Source organism: Balaenoptera musculus, chromosome 3 (assembly GCF_009873245.2).
Source record: "Balaenoptera musculus isolate JJ_BM4_2016_0621 chromosome 3, mBalMus1.pri.v3, whole genome shotgun sequence".
Classification (NCBI taxonomy): domain Eukaryota; kingdom Metazoa; phylum Chordata; class Mammalia; order Artiodactyla; family Balaenopteridae; genus Balaenoptera; species Balaenoptera musculus.
In genome coordinates, this window is record NC_045787.1 from 47,152,275 (window position 1) to 47,172,833 (window position 20,559).

The 20,559-nt window shown below is 37.6% G+C and overlaps 1 protein-coding gene across 1 annotated transcript in view; it reads left to right on the forward strand.

Annotated features, from left to right (window-relative positions):
• The window catches only part of ZSWIM6 (zinc finger SWIM-type containing 6), a 200,342-nt gene extending 181,046 nt beyond the window's left edge, over window positions 1-19,296 (forward strand). The window contains exons 7-14 of the mRNA XM_036848198.1: window positions 137-283; window positions 3,639-3,785; window positions 4,824-5,084; window positions 8,842-8,977; window positions 12,064-12,221; window positions 12,908-13,071; window positions 14,831-14,912; window positions 16,575-19,296. Coding sequence (XP_036704093.1) covers window positions 137-283; window positions 3,639-3,785; window positions 4,824-5,084; window positions 8,842-8,977; window positions 12,064-12,221; window positions 12,908-13,071; window positions 14,831-14,912; window positions 16,575-17,437 — 1,958 coding nt within the window. The 3' untranslated portion in view covers window positions 17,438-19,296. The remainder of the gene's footprint in view (window positions 1-136; window positions 284-3,638; window positions 3,786-4,823; window positions 5,085-8,841; window positions 8,978-12,063; window positions 12,222-12,907; window positions 13,072-14,830; window positions 14,913-16,574) is intronic.
• Window positions 19,297-20,559: the final 1,263 nt, after the last annotated feature.

Here is a 20,559-nt window from a genome sequence, read left to right on the forward strand (position 1 = left end):
ATTCAAATCCAAGTTCAGAAATGGTTTCTTGTGTCTTTTTAATAGTATTTCAGGGGAAAACATCTTACTATTAAATCCTGTTTTTATAGATATATCTGATAATGGCAACTTTCCCCCCCTTAACTTTCTGTTTTAGAACATGTTCCTACAGCCTGTGCACGAGTGGACGCATTACGTTCTCATGGGTACCCCAGAGAAGCACTGAGACTAGCAATAGCTATTGTTAACACGTTAAGACGGCAGCAACAGAAACAGCTGGAAATGTTCCGAACTCAAAAAAAAGGTAAATGTGTGAAGGAGTCTGTTTCCATTGGAATGGGATTCTTGGTGATGATGTCACTAGGTTGTATGCTCTTTTGGGAGAGAGAACTTTTAAAATTAGAGCCATGGTGATGGCCTTACTCACCACTCATTTGAAATATTTAATAGCTGATCTGTGAGAAATGTTAGGCATCCCCCCCTTCCCCCCGTTGAATGTTGTAAGAAATAAAATTTTTTTACAAGTTTCTTAGGTTGGTTAATTTTTTAAAGGGAAGGTTTTTTTTTTTTACTGTTTGAGTTATGTCGTATGTTGGAATTATCTAAAATGCAAGTTAGCCAGATTTTTCATTTTGTGAAAGAGCATTTTAATTGTGATAGTAAGGGCTCTGGGGGTAGACTGCCTGTTTGAATCCTGGCAGGAGGTCCCAGCTGGGAGACCTTGGGCATTGACTTGACTATGGAATGGGGCTCAGCTGAGGACCTGTCTCTTAGAGTTGTTGAAAAGATTAAACTAGTTAATTCCTGTAGAGCACTGAAAGCAAGGCCTGACAGAGTGTGGAAGCACTATAAAACAGCTTAATTGTAATAATTTGTACATCAGGACATGATATGTATTTAACGTGATCAAACAGAACTCCTGGGGACTTCCCTGGCAGTCCAGTGGTTAAGACTTCGCCTTCCAATGCAGGGGGTGTGGGTTCAATCCCTGGTTGGGGAGCTGAGATCCCACATGCCTCGTGGCCAAAAAACCAAAACGTAAAACCGAAGCAATATTGTAACAAGTTCAGTAAAGACTTTAAAAATGGTCCACATCAAAAAAAATCTTAAAAAAAAAAAACTATACTCCAATGAAAGCTAAAAAAAAAAAAAACAGAACTGGATTTTTCAAATTCTGTAAATAACATTGGATGAGCTGTCAACTGACAGAACACATTTAACTCCTCTTTATCTCAGTTTATTAATCTTTTAAATTTTAAATAAGCATTACTTAGTAGTAGTAATTGCAAAAGGGTTGTAACGTGCATAGGCCCTGATCAAAAGAAAGACATACGTATGCTTTTTCTGATTAATCCGTGCACTTCTTTTTCTTCTGTAGGTGTAAATCTTTTAATTTTTCTTTGGTAGGATTGTTTTGTTTTTACTCTGTTATTTTATATCTTATTCAGAGGGAAGTAGTTTTAGTTGTGGTGTTTTTTTGCTTATGTTTTTGTTTTATTCCTTGGGTGATTTTACACACATCTAGGGTATGGCTAAAAATGATCAGTTGTTGTTGAAGTGGGCTGGAGATTGGAGCGAGTGTTTGTTGTAATTTTTGATATCCTCTATATTGGAAGTATTACAAATGTTAACATTATCATTTATATGATGAAAGAAAATTCCAAAGTTACCATTGGAACCAAGGAAGGGGGAGCTCAGATGGGATTGGAATGTGATATCCCCAACAATCATTACTTTGTCCAGTTCTTTGTGTTTGTCATATCATCACTGGTTACCAGCTGTATTTACAAAATATGTTGCTTGGCCCTTTGCAAAATTTTTCTGAAATCTCCCTTCCCCTAAACACACACAATCTATGGCCAAAAGACATTCACTTCTGAAAAGTATAAAAGATTGAAATACTCAGGCTAAGAGAGAGTGAAGTACTTTTTATACTGCAACAGGAGAGCTTGCTTATGATGATTATCAGAGTTTTGAAATTCATGTTGATCTTTACGAAGAAATGTTTTTAAAATTAGTTTAATTAAAATGTTACAAATTCTAAGAAATACAAAGTGTAAAAATGTTAGTTCATGTAGGTAAGTTGGAACACATGTTAAGATAGACTCCTTTGATTGTCTTTGAGGTCTCGCTTAGACTCATTTCTCTTTTATCCTGCACACAATGAAAACTTTAATTTCAGACTATTCTTTACTAGCAGTGCATATTTATATCTTTCCCTACTTTTTTTTTTTGTTTGTCCATTCAAAGAATAGGTTTTTTGTAACTGTTACAATTCCAAATTGCTATAACAGTTGTTTCTTATGGGGCCAAGATTAGTAAATGAAGTATCTTGTACATTTTCAATATTATTTGGCATGATATGTCAACTTTTTAAAAAATTGAGATATAATTGACATATAACATATTAGTTTCATGTGTACAGCATAATGATTCCATATTTATATATTTTGAAATGATCACCACAGTAAGTCTATATATAAATATATATATATGTATATGTATATATATATATATATAGAGAGAGAGAGAGAGAGAGAGAGAGAGAGAGAGAGAGAGAGCCTTGTTCCTAAGAGTAATGCTCATGTCTCTGTTTTCATCCTGGTTGTGTATATGAAAGCCAGTGACAGAAATTGAAGGGAAAGACCTTTCCAAGGAATCTAGTACCCACCTTCTATAAATTTTAATACATTGTGCCAGGCCATGCTTTATTTTTATGTACTAATAGTTGATAGTCCAAAACAGAAGACTTCTAAAGGAATACTGAACTTGCAGAATGGCTTTTTAGCTATTCACAAGCCAGTATTTTTCTTGTATATTTTATATTATATATAGATTTTATTATAGTTTCCTTTAAGAAGGAACCACTATTATTTATAACTTTAGTAAACACTTAGATGTAAAATATTGCATTGTTTACAATAATGGAATATATCTTAAAATATTTGCAGCTTTTCTCTCAGCACTCTAACTTGAGAACTTGAGAGTTCTAACATTATGTGAAGAAAATGAAAAGGGTATGTTTCATCCAAATTATATGTTATCTTCTGCTATAGTTCCCCTTTGTGGCAAAGGTCCTCTCTTAAATGACTTACAGATCCACGATAAGGAAGATTTTTATAAGGTGATAGGGGAGTAATTTACATAGGGAAGTTCAAGTCCGACCCAGGGTACAGCTGCCTTCTAGACTCCATTTTAGATAACCCAGTGAGCACTGACTCTGAGAGTATCTTCTTAACGTAGTTGTAGAGTTAGTTATCCAATAATAATTCCAGGGGGACTTCTTAGTTCTCTCTAAAGTCACTCCTAGGAAGTGAGGAGAGTTGTCCTTAGCTTCTCAGGTAAAAATTTAGAATTCATTTTTCCTCATACATCATAATTTAATAGTGTAAGTAGTAATGTTAACCTAGTAGCCTGGACATATGAATTAAATAGATGTTTGAGAGCTGTCTTGGGAAGTTAGTACCATTTATATTGATTCATAGATGAACCTTTAGAACTTAAAATAGTTCATGAGTTGGGGATTTTATGTACCCTTGTTTTTTAATTAAAGAGGAATTTTGAATTGAATTTAGTATTAATTTGTCAGGATGCTGGAAATGGTAAAGCCTTTCTGTCCTCTACTTCTCTCCATGTCTCAATTCCCTTTTCTTACACAGAGCTACCCCATAAAAGCATAACCTCAATAACCAATCTGGAGGGCTGGGTTGGACACCCCCTGGACCCCGTGGGCACTCTTTTCAGCAGCCTTATGGAAGCCTGCCGCACTGATGATGAAAGCTTCCCTGTGTTCTCAGATTTTACAGGTAAAACCATTGACATTTGTCTCGTGCTTTTTTCCCCTAAACCCTGAATGCCATTCATCGTTGGTCATTTTCTTCACAGTTTGTTTTATGAATCCATATAGTTAACAGTACTAGCAGTTAGTAAGAAAGGGTACTCACACTTTTCAGGCAGGCTCCTACAAACTGGGAAAAGTCTTAGAGTTGACAATTGGCAGCATGTGTCAAGAACCTAAAAATATTTATTCCCTTCTAGTCAATGATTGTACATCTAAGAATTTATGACTATTTTCCAGCATAAAGGTATAAAATAAGGATGTACATCATGTGGGAGGGGAGAAGGATTGTCCCTTTACTACTCGCATGGCTGGATTAGCTTGGAGAGTTAAGTATCTAGCCTGTGGTGGTTGCCTTCATGGATTATGGGTGACCCAAACTCTATCAGGAGGGTGAGGGTATGGTATGACTTTGAATTCACTTTCTTGGGAGTTGGACAGTTGAAGTTTGTTAAGAATTTCTAATAGAAACACCTTAACAGAGATAAGAGAATGCTCAAAGAATCCTTCTCTTGTGATAACTGATGACTCTTTGATAACAAAAAGGACCATGAAATTGAGTTACATATATGTTGTATTCTCTACTGTTTTTATTATAAATTACAACATTGTGATAAAAGTATGGAAAAATTTTTTTAACACCAGGCTTTAAAAAATTGATAACTATTGCAGTCATCATGTAATTTTACTCTTGTTTAATTAAAAATTTGTTTACTCTTAGGTATGCTTAGTATCTCTTCTTAGATTTATAGTTTTCTTTGGTGATTCATTTTTAGTGAGAGAAAAATATTTGTAATATTCTATCCCCCAGAAGGTACACATTTAGCCATTCATGGTCATTTTTTAAAAGATATTGGAAAACTATATACTTTAACCTAAGAAACATGGTTTTCTGGCTTTCTTGGAGTTAAGTCAATAATTTATTTAAGAGTACTAGGTAAAATAGATCGTACTTATCAGAGTACCTGCAAAAGTAGTTTCTGAACTCTGACTTCTTTCGTGACAGAGAATATGGGACAGTGCAAGTCTCTGGAATACCAGCATCTACCTGCACACAAATTCTTAGAAGAAGGGGAATCCTATTTAACGCTAGCTGTGGAAGTAGCCCTAATAGGGCTGGGACAGCAGCGTATTATGCCTGATGGGCTGTATACCCAAGAGAAGGTTTGCCGGAATGAGGAGCAGCTCATTTCCAAGCTTCAGGAAATTGAATTGGATGACACACTGGTGAAAATTTTTCGCAAGCAAGCAGTCTTCCTATTAGAAGGTAGTATGATAAAGAACTTTCTCACTTGTATAGCCCATTTTATTTAGCCACTCAGCTTTCTTATGTTGGGAGTACATTTAATATGGTGGTTATCTTGATTGGTATGGTCACTGAGTGTCATAGGCATGTTCACTTTCCAAAAAATAGTATCACTTAATAAAAAAGTACAGATGTTTACATGTTTATCATTTGATTTAGGTGGTCATGTAAGATAACCTGCTAGAAATGAGCCCCCATTTAAATGCCACCAGCTTTAAAAAGGACTGTTTTTTTTAGTCTGTGTTGTTCCTGAGATAAATGCAAGTATGATATTTAGTGAGTTATTGCTGGTAGCCATATTCCTCTTTGCTTGATCAATTAAGTAATAAAATGGAAATTGGTTGGCATTCCTCCAAATTATTGGCTGTTATGTTGATGTCTGGGTTTTGAACATGTCATTTGCACATGCTGACAAAGGACCAAAGACTGCAGAAGTGAATTTCCACTGCGCTGATTATTTCAGAGAATACATTAGGTATAGATTCCTCAAAGTAAAGGTTTCATAGAATCACTAAGGCAAAGTCTAGTTTTCTTCTTTCTGTAAGGTCAAGAGCTAAAGGGCCTAACAAATTTTGGATGGCATATTTTTTTTTTAATGTTTTTTTTTTTTCTTGAAAAGAATAAGTGTAATTAATGTGGTAGCCTAATCTTTTACACAGATTTATGTGAGTGTCAAATCTTTAAACTGCTTCTGTCTCTCAAGTACATATGTGTTATTTCTGTGGATTTCTCTGTGATTAATAAGCTCATACAGTATGGTATCTTCATATTATATTCGGAATGGCTATATATAGGGAAGGGATTTAGAGAAAATAGCATTTCAAAACTTTTTATATGTCCAAACCTAAAGATCTATTTGAAAAAAAATATTTTCATTAAATACATTATACATTTATGTGTTTTAGAAGTGCACCCTTAAAGGAGAACTATTCTCTGAATAAAACATGCTTAATTTTGGTTAAAAATTCCTAATAATTTTTTGAAGCACTCTCCTGAGTTTTTTTTTCCCTAAAGATAAAAGCCATCTTGAGAAATTTCAAATGATCCTTGATCCTTTCATTATGTTTTAGTTTCCCTGTCAATATTCCTTTTGATATAAGCAATATCATTAGCCATAAACTTTTCTATGCTGCTTAGTAACTCTTGGTAACTGCCTTTTGATTTCATTATACTGAAGGAAAAGATGAGGATGTGTGGTTTTCAAAGTTGATAGTGTCTGATATCTGTTCATCACTTACCTTTTTAAATGTCTCCGTGTTCATTACTCATGAATATTTTTTAACTTTGTCTTAGTCTTTGATTAGTCCCTACCTTCCCATTAAACATTTTAGTGAGCACTGTACTCTGTAAGGAGTGCTGATGACCCACCCCAGCCTCCTCTCTTTTCCCAGCCTTGCTAGGCCCCAAAGAGTGGTTGGTGCAGGACAGGAGGAAGTCCAAGGGGAAGCCAAGGGACCGTTTCTATATACACCAAAAGATAAGCGCTCCATGATTGAGATGACTGCACTGGGCACCAAGGTCTTCATACACTTATATTCTGTGAATTTCAGGGGCAAATTAGTTAGCAGACTCAGGTATCTGAAAAAGAGGAAGCAGTAACCCTTGTATTTTGTTGCTGAGTGTTAAATCACTTCTGGACACAGTATGGGCACATTGAATCAACTGGCATATTGGAAAAACACTTCTGGGGAACTTAGATTTCAAATTTCAGTTTTTCATTTTTCAGTTACACCAGAGTTCAGGCATTACACTGAGTATTAATCAACAAATAATTCTGTGATACCTGACTGAATGTTTTGCTTGTTGGGAGTGTTATTATGTTGATTACGCATCCTGGCCTTCCCTGCAAAGTATAAAAAGGGAACTGATGGTACAAGGGAAACACTGAAAGGAAATAGAAGAGAATGAGATGGAAAATATACAAGTTGCTATAATTAGTCCTTAAAAAATAAGAGTTAATGTCTTAGTCTGCTCAGGCTGCCATTAAAAAATACTACAGATTAGGTGGCTTAAACAGTAGAAATTTATTTCTCACAGTTCTGGAGGCTGAGAAGTCCAAGGTCAAGGTGCTGGCTAATTCAGTTTCTGGTGAGGGCCCTCTTCCTGCCTTGCAGATGGCTGCCTTCTCCCTGAGCCTTCACAAGACAGAGACAGAGATCTCTCTTTCTGTCTCTTCTCATAGGTCACTAATTCTGTTGGACCAGGTCAGGGCCCCTATGACCTCATTTAACCTTAATTACCTCCATAAAGGCCTTATCTTCCAGTCACATTGAGAGTTGTGGCTTTAACATATGAATTTGGGGGGAGGGCAAACATTCTATAATATAACAAATAATTTGGCCTCATTATATGAACTAAAGGTAAAACTGTAATGCCCTATCAGCTTTTGAAGAATATCAGATCGCTAAAACATTTTTAAATGTCTTAAAGAAAGACAAAAAAAAAAGAGATTAATAGATTTGATAAAATTAGAAATCTAGGATTGATTTTAGTTTGTCTAGGTAAAAAAATAAGTTATTTACATGACTTTCAAAGTACTTTAATAAGGAACAATTCAAAAATACTAACCAAGGAATAAAACAATGAAATTTAAAAACAACTTCTGTTAAAATGATCTAAAATGTATCATGCTCCTACTCAGTGCCCAATTCAGTAACTCCTCTCACCATTTCCTCTGAACTGCATTTCCTGCATTCTAAACTCTTCACCAGACTTATTTTTCTCATGGAAAACAAATGTATTATGTCTTTTGAGCAGTAGTGTCATGATTCATAATTCTAGAAGTCATGAAACCGATGTTACCCAAAGGTGACATGGAAACTAACTTATAAAACACTTCACAGTAACTAAACCTCACAGTACCTAAGCGGAAAGTAGTTGAACTAACCACTGTGGTTTCCTTTCAAAATTTATTTTAAAAGTGGGTATCGTCCTTCTTAGGGTAGCATTCAGAGAACACACAGGGGAAGTCAGCTCTGCCACCATGCCTGTCACAAGTTACTAAGAAATGAATTTTGACAGTTTAAATATAATTTTACTTTTAAAATTGGTCTTTTGAAGCCCAAATAGTGGTAGAATCAGTTACTTTAATTTTTTTTTCTTTTGCCTACGGTGAGTATTATTCTGGTCTTTTATTATTAATCACTTTATGAGAATTAATATCTATTTCTGCTTATTAGAAGCAACAATATTTAAAGTCTTTGTATTGGGATTTGTGGTTCAGAATCCTCCCCATCCCTCCCCCCTGAAACAGAGAACTCTTCTCTGGAAACCTGGCTTATTTGTGCCCCTAAGACTGACTGGGTCTGGGGCAGGTTCCAAAGTTAAGCTGTAGAGTCATCTGTGTATTTGAAAATCTGGATGCTCAGATATCACACACTGAGATAGGGTCTTTCTTAAATTCAGTGCGGTTTCCTGCTTTGGAGTGTTTATTTCTCTGAAGCAGTTATAATGTGAAAAAGTTCTGCCCCACAGTTCTGTGATTCTCCTTTTAGCTGTGGCACAGGGAATTGTTCCTGAAGTGAATTTGATATCGTATACTCTACCCTGTAGAATCATTTTACTAAGAATTGTATTGGTTTCTACTATGTCACTTAGATTACATTCTTAACTAGATTAGCATTGTTTATAACTTTACATAAAAAATTTAAACTATACTTTACAAGAAGTCTTAGTTCCTTTTTTAGGAATGTAAAATGTGTATACTCTCTTCCTACAGCCGGACCATATAGTGGTTTAGGCGAAATAATCCATCGGGAGAGCGTTCCAATGCACACATTTGCCAAGTATCTCTTCACCTCTCTCCTACCTCATGATGCTGAATTGGCATACAAAATTGCACTGAGAGCAATGCGGTACGTATTCACAGCCCCGCCGGGCAGAGGCAATCCAAATCCCCCACTGGGAAAAATGGCTGTTAACTGACTTCTCATTCATTCATTTTTCTTGTAGGCAGCAGAAAAACTAAAAACAGCTTCTTGGGTTGTGGTGGTGGTGGTTTGTTGGCTTGTTTGGCTTTTGTTTTAAAGTAAGGGAAGAATGGTATTCTTGTCTGCTGTCACACTTATGTTCATGGTGGCTTTATCCTGCTTTTTCTTGAAGCTAGAATTTGGGACTAGAGAACAACTTCAGGCCAAGTTTAACCACAAGGCAGCAACAGTTGAACCTTCCTAAATAATGTAACTGTTTAGAAAAAATTAGATTTTTAAAGCAGTGGTAAATAACACGTATACTTGACTGAATATAATAATTGAGAGAGCCCTTCACACCGGCTGTAATTACACATTCCATCAGTAGTGCAGGAAAGCCATCCTAGCACTGAAACCCCTTTGTGCTCCACTGGAGGGTGAGAGAAGATGGGAGCGGTATCTAGTGTTGAAGGCATCGCTATTTAGGGGTCTTCCAGGATTTGTTCGCCTCAGCTTTGTTTCCACCTGCCCCTCAGTCCCTCCTTTTCAGTAATAACAATTAGAACACATTCTCTGCTGCTGACCTTTCTGTTTTCACCATCCTTTTAAAAAGTCAGTTCACAAAATAATTATTTTTATCACGAATTTGTTCTAGCTGCATATTTTTTAATGAACTCAAGATTAAATTTTTCAATCTTATATACAGCCTTTTTTTAAACTTTAAGGACCTGAAAGGAATATCAACCTTTCTTAAAACATGAGCTTTTTTCCTTTTGTCTTTTTTTTTAATTAACACACTTAAAAAAAATTTTTTTTTATTGCGGTAAAAGTCACATAATATAAAACATACCATTTCAACCATATTTAACTGTACAGTTCAGTGGCACTAAGTACACTTACATGGTTGTGCAACTCTTTAATTAACACACTTTTGTTAAACTGCTGATTAGACCCTGTTATTGCCACCTAAAGACAAACCACGTACACACCTAAAAGCTTGAGGTGCTGGAGAACAGTTTGATTCCGCAGAAACTTTTCATCGAAGATACTAACTCTGCAGCCAGTGTAATGGATTCAAAAACAATGCCTTTCCTGTATGAGTATAGCTTATAAGTCGCAGGAGGCCTCTTTTATGCAGCAATAGAGTGTGTTTGTATTTGTGTGTGTGTATATGTGTACCTGTGTGTCATTGTGTATTGAGGCTGACATCCTTTAATTTGACATGCTTTCCTTGGCCACATGAAATCTCATTAACATACCAGAGAAACCTTAAAAGTTCTCTCTTGTCTGTTTTTAAAATATCAAAAAATAAATTAATAACTAACATAAGCAAAAGTCCCCCACCAAATTACTTTATACCACTTGGTTTGTATTTTAGAGCACAATTTTATAAGTACATTCCTTTTCCCATTTTTGGAAGCTGAAATGGAAGTTATCAGATGAAGACAGATGTTCAGCTCTATACTTACTCAAATCCTAACAATTCTGCTCCTGTGGTAAAGGGAAGGATACTAATGTTATGATGCCACCAGATGCTATTGCTACAATTACTGTAAAGTTTAAGGGTAAAATAGGTAAGGTTTCTCTGTGGGTCTGGCTTATGTGAAGGTATCTGTCAGGTGGGGAGGCTTGCTTTTCTAACACTCAGAAACTCATTTATGTCCACCCTTGGTTGCTGCCCAGGCAGTTTGTTCATGGGGGACAATAGCAGGGCACAGGGGAATTGTCTTCCACCTCTTCTCTTTTACCTGCCACACGCCCTCAGCCAAAGGATGGCCATGGGAGGGAGGTGGTGTGAACTACTAGAGCATCTCAAGGCAGCCAGGGGAACGGGAAGGAAAAGAGACAGGTAGCTTACTTGCTTCTTAGTCTTTCTAGAAAGAGAGGGGAGGTACTGAAGAAGGGCGGTTTCACAATCATTTTCTCATCTTTCCATGGATGTTGACTAGTTTGCTCTACAGCAACTCTGGAAGGATCTGCCTGTGAATATAGGGATAGTCTGGGGTTTTTTAAAAAGCTAAATAGCAACCCCACCAAAATTCTTACTACTTAATTGCCACCATCTAATGCTAACATCTCTGTCCCTAGATAAAAGGAAAAGGGAATGAGGGATTTGGCTTACCAGAGCAATAATTGCTGTTGGGTAGGGCCCCCAGCCCAGCGTCACACCCTGACCCTGCTAACTTCTCCTGGTCCCCAGCTCTTACTCCACAGTCCCTAACACTGGTGTACTTGAGTGAAGGTCAGTGTTCTGATGATTGTAAAAAAACTGTTGCAGTTATAGCTACTCTACTAATCTCTTTGGTGCTTATATTTGGAAGAGACCACCAAGCATGTGCTTTGTTTCAATAGTTGTTCTTTATTTGTCAACATATTCATAAAGATACATTGATTAAAATAAGAAATCATGCTGAATTTATGCAAGACTGTCAAGGGACAAATACTTGGATCATTTGCATCCATCATCTCTGATATGATTGATAGAACATTTTCTAACTATAAATTTCTGAAATAATAAGGAACTAATTATGCAGAAAGTATGAATATATGGAAAGAAGTCATTTTTGTTTTACTTTCCCTCTTACTTTGTTTTAATAAGTTAAACTTATTCGTCTCAGCTATACACTGATTCCTAACGGTTGTAATCTCAGTTTTAAATATCCACTTGACTATCAGTTTCTTTTGATTTTTATTTTTTAATGAGTGATAAGAGTCAGAAATTTTATAGTAGGTAAACATTAAGACTTGTGTTTCAAACCTCTCCATTGTTACACGTCTTAATTTCCTTGAATGTTGCCGTTTTCTGAATGACGCTAAAGAAAGGAAACCTCTTAGGTTTAGGTGATGGGCAATTAACGAGGTAACTTTAGCATCCAGACAGCAAAGTGTAGCTGTACCAGCTCTTCCCTCACCAAGGACCTGAACAGTCTCTCCCAGCATCTACCTGCTCCTCTGGCTTCTGGGCAGTCCCTGTGGCCAGGGTGATGGACAAGTGGTAACTAAGAGCTGCCTGCCTTGTCTTGTCATTACAGGTTGCTAGTGTTGGAATCCACTGCTCCAGCGGGAGACCTCACCCGTCCACACCACATGGCATCCGTTGTTCCCAACCGGTACCCTCGTTGGTTCACTCTAAGCCACATAGAATCCCAGCAGTGCGAGCTGGCATCCACTATGCTCACTGCAGCCAAAGGTACTGGGTTGTCCTGAGGCCTCATGATTATTTTGTTAGTTTGCCTTTTTATTTTAAGGGTCATGTTTTCCATCAAATTCTCAATAGTGGTGCTTATGTTGTAAGGGATCCTTTTCTTTAGATGTTAGCTTATGAAGCAAAACAGGTGCTACTCATTTGAGCCGGCATTTTCCTCATTTAACTGCATCATTAAACTTGCTGCTGGCAGAGTTTGGGTTTAGTTACCATGCCATGTAAATGGGGGGTGAGCTTCAGAGGCAGATTAAAAAGTTGGGTTACATTTTTTCTCCCTGAAATATTCACCAGAAATAAAAAAGCAGGAACCTGAGAGAACTATTTGCTATCTCATGTTGGTTCTGGTTCACATGCGCTTTTAGTCATGAGGCTGTGTCTCAGTGTATCTTTTTCCTGAAGCCGGGATTTATAGATATGCAATAACCTTGGGACACTTAGTTGTAACATTTGTGCCATCCGTGAACATTTCATGTAAATTAACTTGTACTTTGTGTTTCGTTTTGTTCCTTTTTTAACTCCGTGTGTGTGTGTGTGTGTGTGTGTGTGTGTGTGTGTGTGTGTGTGTGTGTGTGTGTGTGTGTGTGTGTGTGTGTGTGGCTGTGTGATTTCTATTGTTGTTGTTTTGCTTTGCCTTGCTTTGCTTTGATTTGGTTTCCCCTTGTTCGTTGCAGGTGACGTTCGGAGGCTGGAAACAGTATTAGAATCCATCCAGAAAAACATTCACTCCTCATCCCACATCTTCAAGCTTGCCCAAGACGCATTTAAAATAGCAACTCTCATGGACAGTTTGCCAGACATCACTCTTTTGAAGGTGTCTCTGGAGCTGGGCCTGCAGGTATGTGACTGTGGTCTTTCCTGGGGCACCAAGGACTGCTAAATAAAAGCATCATCCTAGGGTGTTGCTGTTTGTTTGGATTTTTTAGTGCAGGTACATGACTCTTTGGTGCACAGATCTGTTAGGCTTCAGGAGAGCACTGCACTTCACAGTTGTGGTCACTCCCACCTGAGCCAGACTGCTGCCTCATGTGTAGGACTGTACCTTTAGAAGCCCTGTTTGTGTCATTCAATAAAAAATCCTCTTCTGTATTAGAGCCTTAACATCACTGTTTCTCCTTTAATGAACTGAAGAAGAGTTATTGCTATACATGGCTTAAATAAAGCTCTCATGTATAATAACGATTCATTTGTTAGGGTTAAATTTTTAGAGGAAGTATGGATATTTATTGGTGTTTGCATTTTCATGATAGATGGACAGTTCTGACTCCTTTTTTATAACCCTGAGAAAATTAGGGTAAAGGAAGAGGGATTGGGCTGGGGTCCAGTTTCAGCTTCAGCAGGCCTGCTTAGACATATTACCAAGGACATTTTGAGTTAGTCATGCAGATAGATGTTTGCTTCCTTATAGTATCTGAAAAGATTACTGTATAAACCAGGAACTGAAAAGTTTGTATTTCTACTTTTCTCAGGGAATCTCTATTAACATTTGTGTTTTTCCCTCCATAAAAAGCAGTGAAAGAAATTGTCATCTTCTAATTTTCTAAAGTATGGGGACTAGAATGCCCCAATTAGATGATTAATATGGTTTTCTAGTTATGGCTTCTCCTTACAGTGATTAATAAGGTTAAAGAATTAGATTGTAGAAAAATGCACTTGCCACTTACAGTACTCTACAAGCAGAGGGCATGGGAGATTGCATTTAAGCTATACAATGACATTTTAGAAGTTTTCTTTTAAAAAATAAATTCTTGTTGTTTGGCTTATTTTTGTTATCATTTTCCTCTTAAAGGTATGATGCAGAAAGAACCATTAACATGAGTTTTCTGGGTATTTGGAATTCTGGCAGATTTTTTTGGTAAACGGCAGATTACTGAGAGCTTGCTCCCTGCCTCATTCTTCCTGGGACCCAGGAAGGAATCCCATAGGACCTTTCCAAGGCTTTAGGAGTATTATGTCCCTAGATGCTCTGAATCTTAAAAAATGAGGGAAGCAGGACGATACGGTTAATTTTATCTTGGAATCTATTAGAAAGTAAAAAACAAAATTAGATTGCTAATGATGCCAAAGGTGATTTCTTTCTATAAACCTGGGGTTATCTTCTTAATCGCCAGGAAGGAACAACCAGAGATTGAAGGGGTAACTAAAACAATTATTTAAAAAAAAAAAAAAGCCTCTTTGCCAACTGAGGGTTTCTAGTCAGAATTAATTCATGACGTGGCTCAGAAATTTGAGAACCATGGCATGTTAACGCTGGAGAGGAGAAGAGGGCGTGGACTGTGTTTAATGTCCAGTCCAGCCCTTGGGTTTTGCAGAGGAGAGGAGCGGTCGATTGAGTGACTTGCCCAGGTTGCCACATCTAGTCAGCTGGCCTACCGGGAGCAGAACACAGACGACCTGCCTCCCAGGCTGGGCAAGGCCAGCAAGGGGAGCTGTGGGTAAGTCCAAATTCATATGCACAGCTTTATTCCAAATAAGGCTGTCCGTCCTCCTGGTGGTAGGGAGTCTGCCTAGTAGTTTATACCTTGGAAGGAATTCTTTTCTTTTTCCATTGACTTAGGGATAATCTTCCAAAACATTGTGTTATCCTGTCTTTATAGGTTATGCGGATGACACTGTCAACCTTAAACTGGCGGCGGCGGGAGATGGTGAGGTGGCTGGTAACATGCGCTACTGAAGTGGGTAGGTAAAACCAGGGGCAGGAGCCTTCCAGGGTGCCTCACGGTCAGATTTAACTTATTTCCAGATACATACAGGAACATTTTCACTTCTTTACCTTGACTTCTCCAAGGCTCCTGCCCCTTCTGGCAACCTACAGGGGCTCTCTTCCCCAAACCCCACCGTCAACCCTCAGTTACACACGCTTTCACTGTTCCTGTCACATCTGTGGGGCTCCAACTCTTATTTAAAATGGAATAAAAGTCAGAGAGCAGACACTTTTTATTCAGCTGTTCTGTCACATTTAAGGTGCTTTCAGTAACTTTTTGTGATAATCAAGTTTACAGTTTCATATTCCAGAGTGAATCTTTGGTAGGCAGCAAACCATCTTTGGAACTAACTTTAGACTGTGGGTTAATGGTTCAGGTCACTTTAATGAAAACGAACCACTTTAATGGTTCAGGTCACTTTTAATGAAACTAGTTGCACTGAGTTTTTTCTTCACCATCTGAGAGCATTCGTCATGGTATCCAACAGAGAAATGACCACTGGGTGTGGTTTAGGTGAGCTTTGTGAGAATTTGTAGTAGCCATAAGAAGATCCCCGGTTGCCCATACAGTGCAATCTGAGACCCTTCAGCCAACTGTTTCCCCTCTGCAGCAATAAATCATAACTAAAAAACCCATACATTCCTGGCGAGAAGGCCAACGCAAACAAAATGGTGGCTATTGGAAATAAATGTGGGTTAAACTGTCTTCTTATTTGCATCAGAAAAGGATACACACCTCTTGCTGAGAAGACACTGCTACCTCAGTGCTTATCTAAAGATTGACACAGCAGATACTGTAAAAGCCTTTTTCTTGTCATTTTTCTTTTATTAATCTATGATGGTATGTTATCTTGGAAAAAGGGAAATTGGTCTCAGTATAAAAATTATATTACTGAAGTGATGCTTTAGTGAAGCAATACAAAGATAATACCAGTCCAAGAACTGCCACACCACTCCCCTACCCCTGCACCAAGAAATAGGCCTAATTTCTCTTAGATTTAGTACCTGTGCTTTAAATGGCCCACGTTTAGGATTTTCCTACAGCTGAGGCATATTGCGTCTGTGTACTTAAAATGGTTATTTTCAAGACCTTGTCATCCATTTCAAACATCTGAGTCGTCTGTATGTCTGCTTCTGTTGACTCTTTTCTCTTGACTACAGGTCACATTTTCCTGCTTCTGTGTGTGTTTAATCACTTTGTATTGTGTGTACTTTAAACTTACACACAGGCACACAGACCACATAAAAACTCCGCATTTTGGTGAGGGTTGTAGTTTTTCTGACTCAGATTCTGTGGTGGGTAACTGACAGGAGGCCCCAGTGAACTAGAACTCATTAGCAAAAAGCCATTGTCTGAGATGGCAAGCAAGCAGCAGCACAGTGCAAATACCAGCTACCGAGAGGATTAGTTCTTTATTACAGGAAGTTCATGTTCCTTTCAGGCATTTCACTGAATAGCAATCTATAATAACCTTATTCTAAAAGGTTGCTCCCAGGCACATTACCTTACAGGATTTTCTGACCTAGCTCATGTCCTGTGATGGTTAACAATGTAAGCATTGATTATAAAGTGGAAATAAGGCAATACCTCTGGGCAGCCTCTCGTCAGTAATGGGGCTTCTCTGTGCTCCTTGCAGGTGTTTACGCCCTGGACAGCATCATGCAGAGCTGGTTTACGCTTTTTACTCCCACTGAAGCCACAAGTATTGTTGCAACCACCGTGATGTCCAACAGCACCATCGTCCGCCTCCACCTGGACTGCCACCAGCAGGAAAAGCTGGCCAGCAGCGCCCGGACACTCGCATTGCAGTGCGCTATGAAGGACCCTCAGAACTGTGCCCTCTCCGCGCTGACCCTGTGTGAAAAGGATCACATAGCTTTTGAGACGGCGTACCAAATTGTTCTCGACGCTGCTACAACTGGCATGAGCTACACCCAGCTCTTTACAATAGCACGGTACATGGAGCACCGCGGGTACCCCATGAGGGCCTACAAGCTGGCCACCCTGGCCATGACCCATCTTAACCTGAGCTACAATCAGGACACGCACCCAGCCATTAATGACGTTTTGTGGGCCTGTGCGCTTAGCCACTCCCTTGGTAAAAATGAGCTTGCAGCTATAATACCTCTGGTGGTCAAGAGTGTCAAGTGTGCAACGGTACTGTCAGACATTTTGCGCAGATGCACTCTGACCACTCCTGGCATGGTGGGACTTCACGGAAGGAGGAACTCTGGTAAGCTCATGTCACTGGACAAAGCCCCCTTGAGGCAACTCTTGGATGCCACAATTGGGGCCTACATCAACACGACACACTCACGGCTCACACACATCAGTCCTCGGCACTATAGTGAGTTCATAGAGTTCCTCAGCAAGGCCCGAGAGACCTTCTTAATGGCGCATGATGGACACATTCAGTTTACACAGTTTATCGACAACCTGAAACAAATCTACAAAGGCAAAAAGAAACTGATGATGTTGGTTCGGGAGAGGTTTGGTTGATTGATAGAACTTGTATGAATGGGGGTGGGGGTGGGAATGGGGGGGGACAGTTTGTTTTTACTTGAGCCTGCCTTTGTACCCTTTTTAACTTAAAGAACAGAGCCACACCGGTATTATATGTGTATAGTTATATTGCGTTTGCAGACTAAATTGTCATGTGAAAGTTTGTGTGTTTTTAATTTTCTTCCCTTTTTTTTTTTTTTTTTTTTTTTTTTTTTTTTTTTTTTTTTTTTTTGGTTTTGTATGAGAGAGAGGTTAAAAAGGTTTGGTTTACACTGAGTATATGTTGTCAAGTGGCAAAAGTCCACATAGCTCTCCTGTTTTCTGTATACGTTCACAGCCTCAAAAAAAAATAATTGAAATGGCTTTAAAAACCAAACAAAACACCTCCATCCTGTGATAAGTACCTCGAATGGATTCAGCTTTACTCCTTTGTAACTCATCTTTACATTTGCAGCATATTTAAACAAACCAACAAAACGAAAATACTAATAGTTAAAAGGCTGACCCACGTGGCTTTGCAGTGCTGTTCGTCCAGAAGCATGGCACACAATGCTTGTGCATGTGGAAACTTAGCGACTGTCAACATACATTCTCAGGGATTTATCAAAAAAATAAAAATAAAAAAAGAATGAGAGCATTTATTGTACTGTATATATATTATAGTATATGTCTGAATATTGAAAATATAACATTAACTAATTTATAAAAAATATTCTATGTAATGCAAAATACTTGAAGCTGCAGTAGCTTGGTTTTAAACAAAAACAAAAAAAAAACTGAGAGAAAACCTATCAGAAGGACTAAAAGTGCGCCTTGCTTCAGGGTTGGCTCAGGCGGTGAACTTCATGCTGGGCATCTATGCAGAGCCACCTTTTGGATTGCATGGTTTGACTGAGATCTCTTGGGAGAAATTATATATGTATATATATTTATACAACTTATGTATACATATATATATGTATACACACAGACACAAGACACACCAACAACAACCACTACACCACACATGCTTGTAACAGGCACTAGAATAAAGAAGGACAACAAAATACACAGCCAGAGCAGCAAGCCTTAGCATTAAGAATATACAGTGTGCCGGAACTGGGGTTCGTGCCTCCTAGCCTAGAAAACTTAAAAGAAGTATCCTTTTGACAAAACGCAAAATGTTTTCCAAAACAATTGACATCTGATACATTACGCCTTTGCAGTGAGCTAATAATAAGCTAACCTTTGTGCACAAATAACATTATATATATTATATATCTATTCTGCATAGGTATTTTGACTTTGTGCAGGACAGAAAGTTGTGTAGGTATGACTGTTCTACTTTTCAGTTTTCTTTCTTTTTTTTAAATATATTTTATTTTCTCTAGAATTACTCAAAACAAAAGCAGCCTTCTATCTTGCCTTGTCTTAATGCTTTAAAATAACCAAACTGGAGATCTAACTACCAAACTGTTCATTATATTATTAAATACCAACTTTGGTTACAGTATAGTGTCTTTACTTTAGCTGATGGTTCTGTAACCTTGTGCTTTTTAAAGCAATTTTTATGTTTTGGTGCAAAAGTTGTCCAGTGTCTCTTGTTCCCTTCATTAGAGAACATGCTAGAGGTATGTTTGTAGGTATTTTTGTTTAGAAGAACTATTTCATGCGCTCCATTTTATTTATTATAATAGGTAAAAAGAAAAAAAAAAAGGTTGTACTTCATCACCCATGTAAACATGCTCATGAAGTTGAAAGTAATTAAGATTTGATACACTGATATCAATTTATTTATGTAACTAAATCACTGTTTTATAAACTTGTTAATGATCAACAATTTTTGTTTTGATTAAAATTAGTTTTTTGAAAGTTGATTCTGCCTCCTTTATGGTATATCTCTAATTACGCTTGAATTCAGTGATTATGGACGTGGGTGTTACCACATCTCCAAGTGTTTTAATACCGTATTCATTCATTCAGTAAATATTTATGTACTATTTTCTAGGCCCTGGAGCTATAATGGTGAATAAAACCAGACACTGGAGCTTACCTTTCTGCTTAGTGGAAAAGACAGACATAAATCAGATAATCACAAAGATAAAATATGGGACAGAATAGCCAGTTTTTCTTCAGTCTGTACATTTGGTCATTCTTCCCTAATAAACTATTATTTAAGATGCTCAGTACTTGATATATTTATTAAATGCTAAGTTTGCTAGAGGATTTTTTGTGTGTGTGGTTTAAAGGAAATTACAATATAAGGGGTAAATGCTACATATACATTATAAACATCTGTCCCACCCCATCTCCATCAAAAATCTATATGCAAAATGATGCAAATACGTTTTTGGTGTGTGTGGTAAAACCACATCATAAAACGTACCACCTTAACCATTTTTAAGTGTTGTGTGTAGTGTTGAGTGTATTCACATTGTCATGAAACAGATCTCCAGGGCTTCCCCATCTTACAGAACTATATACCTATTAAACAACAACTTATTCCTCCCTATCCCCCAGACCCTGGTAACTGCCATTCTGCTTTCCATTTCTATGAGTTTGGTTGCCTTAGAGACTTTATGTAAGTGGAATTATTACAGTATTTGTCTTTTTATGGGTGGCTTATTTCACTTAGTATGGTGTCCTCAAGTTTCATCCGTGTTGTAGCATATGAGAGGATTTCCTCCCTTTTTTTAAGTTATGTAGTATTCCACTGTATGTGTATACCACATTTTGTTTATTCATCTGTCAGTGGACATTTGAGCTGCTTCCACCTGTAGGCTATTGTGAATAATGCTGCTGTGAACACAGATGTGCAAATATCTCTTTGATACTCTGCTTTCAATTCCTGTGGATATATACGCAGAAGTAATACTGACAAATATGCTTTTTAAAGCTGCAATTTTCAGAATATTCAATCCCTTGAAATATTTTAAAAGTTTCTCTTTGACATCCAGTCTTAAATGTGAAAAGGTTAAGTCAATGGGTGGAAGTTAAAATAAATGAATCCATGGTGACATATTAAAATCACATTAGTGCTAAGTAGGAATAAAAATCAAAACTATAAAGTGGTATGAGGATTGGTTCTTTTTTGCAAGTTTATTCTTAGTTTTTTGAAAGTTGACATTGCCTAAGGGTAA